Consider the following 8,459-nt stretch of genomic DNA (forward strand, 5'->3'; position numbering starts at 1 on the left):
AACCCCACAAAAAAAAAATAAAAATAAAAAATAGGCGGGCGTAAAAAGACTACTAAACCCCCATTGGTCTGCAAATGCCTCTGAACGACATAGTGACCATGCAAATGGATAGTGTTCTCTTACCCAAAAGAGACAGTTATTTCTTATGTGGTGGGATGATGAGACTATTCCAAAACACAGAGAGAGAGAGAGAGAGAGAGAGAGAGAGAGAGAGAGAGAGAGAGAGAGATCTGGATTCTGGACACAGTCCACATTTGTGTCTTATGTGGTGGGATAATGAGACATGGTAATGATAGTAGAGATGATTAGCCACGTATTAGACATAACCAAAACCACTCATTTACTCTAATATGAATTGACACTGATCCTTGCATTGTCATGCACCATCTCCATAGGCCATCTCCATGTAGTCTGTCTTGATCTGTTACTCTCTTAGAATTTGATTTTCAAAGCTTTAATTTCATTAAGACTGTTTTGATCTGGGTAAAAACAAACACAGCTTAATCATAACTTCACAAAAACCACAAAAGAGATTAGCAATACTCCGAGGACTGCCCAAGGCCGGCCCATTCGAACCCAGATCCAATCCATGGGCTACATTTAATTCCACGCTCCCAGCCCACTACCCATCAAGTTCAAAAGAAATCAACCTGTGAGCTGACACGTTTTATATTTCTAGGGCTTGCAATGGTGTCGGATTAAGGTTTTTTTTTTTTTTTTTTTTTTTTTTAAACCAGGTTATTGAAATCCTCAGTCCAACTATGAGTCCCCTTAACTGATATCAGTCCAGTAGTTCAGTTCAGTTCTGCCTTGATTTAGGGCCCAACTTAGGGTTAGGGTATCTCAATCCAAGCTCTATTTGGGCTAAGGGCCGGCCAGGGTGGGTTATGGCTGACAGGACCAAATTTGTACCCATTATTATTATTATTATTATTATTTAAAGGAAAATGTTCTAACATTCATGGGAGGATGCCCTGATTACCGTTATTCTTTTTCTCTTTATCTCTCTCGTTTTCTCACATAAAATTATCTCGTTGCTTTCTTAGATGCAAAAACATTTCATCCCACACAGGGTTTGTAAACCATAATCGAAATCTAGATTGATTCAATCTGGTTTCAGTCCGATCAAAATCGAAATCTCCTAAAAAAAACCCTAAAATCATCTTGTAAATGTTGGGGACTACTGATCATGGTTTCAGTATCGGTATCGACTGAGACCAATCCCAACCGATCCAAATCGATTACCCATATCACTTAGGGGTAAACCAGTAAAAAACACAGTATTTTTCCTGAAAAGCAAGGGGCACCGATATATACCAATCCTCTCTGCATATCGGCAAAAACCCTTCTCCTGTACTCTCTCTCTACCTCGCGTTCTCAATTTTGAGCGCCAAAGTACCGTTAGAGACGAAGGGACAGTTTTGTAGTTTCTCATAAACAAATCAAGTCGGTTCTGGCAGGGCGGGCTCCTCTCTAGTCATTTGAAAGCACTAGTGTTCATAAAAAGCATATCCCACGGTTCCCACCACCACCCTCGGCTTTGTTTCACGCCTTCACCATTACTTTCAAGTGATTGGAGAGAATTCATGACCATTCCTCAAGCAATTCTCCTCCATTGTATAAATAGGCACAATTTACCAATTTTGCAAGCACATTTGGAATTTGCGAACTGCGAAGCACGAACTGTGAACTTTTCAGTAGCGCGGGAATTTCCCCATCAGAGGAAAACGTTCCATGGAGGCTTCCACCACTCAAATCCTTTACCAAAATGTGAGTTAAAACTCATTTTTTCTCTTCTGCAAATACGTTCTCTGATTGTTCTTGTTCTTAACCTGTAATTTTTCTTTTTCTTTCTAGTTAATCTCCTCTGCCATCCAGAGATGCCGGATCGCTGAAGATCTTTGCAGATTATCCGTTGTTCTTAAACGCATTCCCGACTCCGATCCTCCGCTCGTCAGAATCTCATGTAAGGAACCTCTTGTCTGTATTTGTTGAGATTTGTGTCTATGCTTTCCCTATTTTTTTTTTCTTAATAGCTACGCATTGATTTAGAATGATCAAGGAAGTTTTTGTTAAGAACTTATTTTCTAGAAAGTTCACGGTGTTCTAGAAGTGTTAATTTTCCCGATCCCATGAAATGAATAGAAACACATGCGGACCAAGCAGAAGGTGTTATTGTATTCTCATCTGGCGGCAAATATAAATTTCCTGACGTGCATTCGATGAATACATTTGGAACTTACCTCTTAATTCAGAAATCCTAGGGTTTATAGTCAGTAGATGCTATGGCCGCAAGATCATTATATCGCTTTGTAGCTGGAAGATTTTAAAGAGCTTGGAGCCATTTTGAATGGATCTTGAGTTTATATCACTTTGTAGCTATAAGGTTTTAGAGAGAATAGAGGCATTTTGAATGGATCATGAGTTCTGTAAATTTATGAAAATATCTTCCCTTCCATATTTGTCAGTTTCAGATACTGGCATTGGGAGCTGCTTGGAAGAGTTTCAAAACTTGAAGTGCCCAAGGAATATCGTTTCTGACGAGAATTTTGGTATGTGAGAATTGATTAAACGTTATTACAATATTTATTTTCTCTTTGTTGTTGATCTGAATCATTGGATACCGTTGGTTTGCAATCACATGCCGTTTAAAAAAAAAAACATTGATCCCATCTGGCACACTGTCTTGCATTCTGGAGGAATATGAGTGGTCATCACTCGTCAAAAGTGGTTGAAGCCACCTCCTAATAAATAAGCTAGCAAATTCCCAAAGGGTGCTTCTTATTTGATGCTGCATATTGGAACTGGAAAATGATTGCCCGTCTCTGTGATAGATAATATGTTTGTTAAAGGCGCAAATCATAGAAATATATATTTATGCCCCCACATCCGGAGAGACTTTAGGAACTATTGTATGTATTCATATGGAATATATGTCCCATGATTAGGGTTGATCAAAGCCATGAAATAGAATGAGAAACCTCTTGCTTTTGATGTGTCTCTAAAGCAATATCAATTGGGTAGTCATAACTATCAGATGAGCAAACCTCTTATGCTGAAATGCTGGCTGTAGTTTCAAGACTTCAACCTTTCAACATTACATAGTACATGGTTGTTTGTATCCTTGGGTAGGATTTATTTCCATACCAAGTCGAAAAGCCTCCCATTGATATGGTGTTGATGTGCATTTGCAGTGAAGTAAAACTTTTATGCATAACTGCAAAGCTAGTTGTGCAAATTGTTGAAGAAACTGTGGATAACTGGGCCAGAGGTCTTTTGATCTGTAGATGCATAGCCGGAATGTTTTTGAATTATTATTTATTCTGTAGTTCAGAAGCAAGATTAAACAAGTTCCTTAATTTTTTCATGCAGATGGAGTGCTTTCCATCACAACTACAAGTAAGTTTTTCTTCTTTATAGTATTTGCATTGGTCTCATGGATTATTGTTCAGTTCAAGAATACAAATTGTCAGAGCTACAGTTTTCCCGTGCCACAACCGAGACTTCTATAGATGGTTGCATCACATTATTTCTGCTTCATATAGATCAAAATTTTGTAGTTGCAGGCTTACGCTTAGTGGGCACCATTCCGGTTTCCAGAATTAAATTAAGTCTCCACCCAATTGTCTCAATTTCTACCATTTCATGCTTGTCTTTTTTTAGAGATTCTTGGCTAGTACACCTAACAATTTTCCGAGTGTTTCTTCTAATAGCTAAAGCTCAAACATGCGCAGCAGAGTAGCTGGTAATGAAAGTAATGGCCATAAAGTTCTTTCATATACTTTAGATCTCAAGCTGGATAACTGAAGGCTTCAGACTGATTGCTAGCACAAGCCTTTTGACAAACCCATTTAAAACAAATCAGGGGGAAGAAAGAATGTGGCACATTCAAAAAGGATTTGATGGTTAACTGAAAATACATGACCTAAATAAGGATTCTTGGACTGAATATCTCAAATGCAGCAAACTAAAATCAAACATGAAATTTCTTTTTTCAATCCTCTCTCTCTCTCTCTCTCTCTCTCTCCAGTTTTCCACCATTATTTGTGAGAAATTTCAGGCACATGTGACTCCAAGATTTTTCACTACCATATGAATTTAAAGGAAACTGTAGCTGCAAGAAAGCTGACAAGGTTACCTTCAACCCCTAAGAATGGTGCAAAATTCAGGCAAGCATCTTCTGAAACAACACTTAGGTAGTTGCTTTCTCAAATTTTCTCCCTTGCAATCGGTTGGCAATTATTCTTCTCCCTCTTTCAGTGGAACTGAAGTATGTCTGTCCACTTGTGAGAGCATTGCTGAGTTAACAACAGGGATCACTCTCTTCTTCCAAAAGGTTTGGCTCACTCCATTATGGGATCCAAAATTGGTGCATCATCTGCCTAGTTCAGCAGGTTTTATTTAGCCATTTAAACAATCCATGTGCCTCAACATTCCCACTCATGCAAGTGTGCATGCGCACCCCCCCCCCTCACACACACACACACACTAGCAGGCAGATTATATGTGAGGTCGTATAACTACTTATGTGAAACAAATGAGGACGAAAGATAGGGGTATTAACTGTGAATTTGTTACTGGAAGCAATAAAAATACTGGGGGGTTAATTCTTAAATTATGCACCCTTCATTTAGGTGGTGAAGCTCTATGAACGGTCAAATTGTCTGGATGGTTTAATCTCTAGACTAGACACCAACAAAAAGGGAACTGTCTCCTCAACTATACTTGCTTCTGATGTTATTGTAAGCATTGTGACCTTCGTAACTAACAAAAAGAAGTTAATGCAAGAAAACGCTCAGAACCTAATTTCTACTGGGAATCAGGAATCCAAATTCATTGAGAAAAAGAGAACTGAAAGTCAAAGAAAGAAGATATCGATGAGAAGGCAATTTGTTGCATTCAGGGAAGCACCGGCCTCTGTCTCCTCAACCATATATAGAAGAAGAGAGAATTGGTGGAAGCAATAAGAGGCAAATATTCAGCTAACCAATAATAGAGGATACCTATTCTACCAAAACACTAAAATGGAAACCAATCCCAATGATACAATACATCAGAAGCTACCAAAGTTAAGTGAACAACACTGTACTGTACGTGCTATTAAATATCAGGGACCCTGCACTGCCAGTGTGGGGAGGTTTCTGCACGCCACACCAATGTTGTCCTGAAAAAGGTATCATCTACATAGGACCACATATGCAGAGTGGGTGAGAGGGAAAAAATATATATATGTGAGAGGAAAACCGGAAGTTGGGAAGTCTTACCCTAAATATTAAGTGTATCATCATCATTATCTCATTTTTCTTGTCCATTATGAGTTAATGGGTCATGATTAAAATCTTTTTCCTATCAAAATTCTTTTTGGGCCCAAATTAATATAGTCACATATATATATATATATATATCTTTGCCCTTGTTTATTGGCCTTTTGCATAATATACTATTCTATTCCATTTTAATACTTGTAAGTACTCCCTTTTTTTCTTGGAAGTTATTCAAATAATCTGGTCAAGAGTCCTGTATTTTGGGTTTGTTGAATCCACTAGCATTCATGTCAGATTCTGAACTTTTGTATTGGTATTTCGTCAAATGCTTATGAAGTCCATATTTTATTTGCTGACTTCCATTTTATTTTGCAACTGTTTCTGCAGATTCTTATTCTAAAAATTCCTGTAAGTTCAGCTCACTGACTCATAATTCTTTTTTATTGTTCAATGCTTCATGTAAATCCATAATTTCTTGCATTAATAGGACTTTTATTTTTCATTAGTTCTCTGTTTCATTTCCCTGTGGTGAGAACGGTTGTGATTTTGCTTATTTCAGTTTTATTTGAAAATTATGGCCTCATTAAGTAATGAATTTCTTGAATGAATGTGCTAATATGTTATAATGGTATTTATGGGAAACACAAGAGGGGGGGGGGGATTGAGTCATTGACTTCAAGCATTCTAATTCTCCACATTTTGTGTGAGAGCACTTATTGTTGCTCATGTTTTCCATCATCTCTGCATTGATTAATACTCTCTTGAGTATCGTCATGTTATTATGCTGCCTAACTGAATTTTTTGTATATTCATTGCTTCCCTCAGCTGTGCAGTTAGATGCTGACTGAGACAAAATGAATTGGTTGGCTTTAATTTTGTCCAGAAGGTAGCAGTTGAACTTGTAGTTGAACAAGCCAATGCCCATGGATTGGGATATGAAAATCTTCTTCTGGCAGACGAGGGCATTCTTTCTCTTCCCATATCAAATGTTGAACGGCTGACCTCAGGCCTTGAAGATTATGTTCTTAAGCATGGAAATATGCTTGATAAACAATGCTCATCTTGCTTCTTAAGTAGGTGAGTTTCATAGAAATAGCTGCCCTGTACACTTACTGCTACCCTTTGTTTTACTGAGCTGAAGTTTGGCTTGCTATTTGGTTTCTGGAGATGCTCATGAACCTTGACTCCTGACTTTCACGCTAGTTTTGTCGGAGACTATTTAAGAAACAATTATTCAGAAAGCAATTGATACTCTCAAGCTGATCTCTCATTTGAGTGACTCTATTTTGATTTTACCTGCCTCCTGGACAATAAGTTTAGGAAACCATTGATGGTCTGGGTGGTTGAATGGCACTATTTCATCGGTATGTTGGAAGTTTAACCAGTTTAAGGTTACAAATCAGGCTGAAATCTGGCTCAACTATTAGCCAAAAGGAGCCAGGCTGCCTGAGCTCAGTCTGGTTCAAACCTTATCAACTCCCCAACCCAGGTCTGACCCTCTTGTTTCCCAGAACCATCTGCGTCATGATTGATGCAGTACCGATGTTCTTAGAGTGGTGTCCTTGACCTAGCCTTATTATTTTATAAAGCCCCATAAATACCATCTCATTTTCCTGGTCATTAGATGTATATGTTTCGGTACGTCAAGCTATTAAAATATGTTCTGTTTGTATCCACAGTGATCAACAATGCATCCTCAGAACCTGCTTGCCTTATTAAAGCTGAGCTTGTGTATAGGAATCCCCTTTTTCTTGTTAACATCAGTACATGTCCTTTTATGTACACTTGCAGAAGTGCACTGTTCAAATATTGGTGTTTGGGAACAGCAATTTGTCATTGCCATATCAGCAGTTTCTTTTTCAACATGGAAGTATCTGGTAGGGCCCAAACTCAGGGGACATGTTGTCCATGCTATATTCTATTCCTCGGTCGATTCTTGGACCAATTTGATTTCTCCATGTGTCAGTACAATTTTTTGAAAGAGTTAAATCCATATTCTATTACTTTTTTCTTTAAAAGGAGAGAAAAAAGAGTAAAGAGCGTTTGAAGAACAGGGACCATTGAGAGGCAAAAAAAAAAAAAGCCAAGGAAAAAGCCTCATGCATTGTGGATTATTTGGTCAGATGGACCACCAAATTTAACATAAGACTTATTGAAATTTTCCATGTGGCAGAATAAGCTGCCCATTTGGGAATATCTCCCACACTGTCAACGTGGGGGGAAATATTATACATTTCATGAGTAAATTTTTGGCCCAATAAAAATGCTGAGTGAAGCCATCTGGAACCTTATCAATTTTCTATAGCTGTACGGATTTTATGGTTTATCTGTAATTTTTATTTTGTATATCTTAGTCAATCAAAAGCCCCCCACTGACAAAACATGGCATGCTTAAAAATATTACGATTTTGTGGATCAGTACATAATATATTCTCTTCTCTATATGGGTATAAATCTTCTCAATGTTTCTTATATGTGTTAATTCCACTTGTTAGAGAACATTTGAAGGTTGGAAGTGGAGTAGGATGCAGTGCAGAAAGCGCCAGAAGCAAAGGACAAGTGGTGGAAGCTGTAATTATAATAAGTGAATTACCAGAGCCATCAAGTCTGTTCTGCTCCACGGCATTCAGTTCAAGAACAGAGGTTAAAAACATGTTACTGAAATTTCTTCCTTCATATATTTGTTATTGTTTTATGACTTATTGTAGGTGATAATTTATTTAAATTGAGTGTTCTCATTTTAAAAGTATTTGATTGTTTCAACTTAAACGGATGGACTCATTGACCAAGGACCCAATGGCAATTTCATTACCTAAAGCTAGTTAAATCCACCATGAGTGTCCGCATGTCTTTGCTGAACTGTTTGACCCAGGCAGTTGACCTTTCAGGAAAATGTAACCAAAGAAAAGAAAATTAAACAAATGGAAAGTAATGCATAGAAACGTTGGATTATAATTTTAAAAAGGGCAAAAAGATAAATTATCTGCATAGCTTTTAACAAAGAGTATAGAATTTTTTTTCTTCTCATGAATGAAAATACTGGCACATCTATATATGTCTCTCCGGTTTTGGTTTTAAGACATTGCAAAAGTTTATTCATTGAAGAAGAAGGAGAAATACGTCAGGATTATGATTGCTATAACCTCAATATAAGAATTTCCTACTATTATTTTTATTAGGAGGGGGGGGGGGGGG

The 8,459-nt window shown here is 37.6% G+C and overlaps 1 protein-coding gene across 4 annotated transcripts in view; it reads left to right on the forward strand.

The window, feature by feature from the left end:
- The first annotated feature begins 1,366 nt into the window (after positions 1-1,366).
- The window catches only part of LOC122078558 (type 2 DNA topoisomerase 6 subunit B-like), a 9,813-nt gene continuing 2,720 nt past the window's right edge, over positions 1,367-8,459 (forward strand). For 2 of the 4 annotated variants that reach the window (XM_042644590.1, XM_042644591.1), the window contains exons 1-9: positions 1,367-1,770; positions 1,858-1,966; positions 2,469-2,552; positions 3,373-3,399; positions 4,061-4,169; positions 4,261-4,336; positions 5,652-5,672; positions 6,148-6,341; positions 7,760-7,907. In XM_042644590.1, the coding sequence (XP_042500524.1) occupies positions 1,735-1,770; positions 1,858-1,966; positions 2,469-2,552; positions 3,373-3,399; positions 4,061-4,169; positions 4,261-4,336; positions 5,652-5,672; positions 6,148-6,341; positions 7,760-7,907 (804 nt within the window). In that variant the 5' untranslated portion in view covers positions 1,367-1,734. The remainder of the gene's footprint in view (positions 1,771-1,857; positions 1,967-2,468; positions 2,553-3,372; positions 3,400-4,060; positions 4,170-4,260; positions 4,337-5,651; positions 5,673-6,147; positions 6,342-7,759; positions 7,908-8,459) is intronic. The other 2 variants (XM_042644589.1, XM_042644588.1) reach the window with 2 other exon arrangements.

This window comes from Macadamia integrifolia, chromosome 5 (assembly GCF_013358625.1).
Source record: "Macadamia integrifolia cultivar HAES 741 chromosome 5, SCU_Mint_v3, whole genome shotgun sequence".
Taxonomy (NCBI): domain Eukaryota; kingdom Viridiplantae; phylum Streptophyta; class Magnoliopsida; order Proteales; family Proteaceae; genus Macadamia; species Macadamia integrifolia.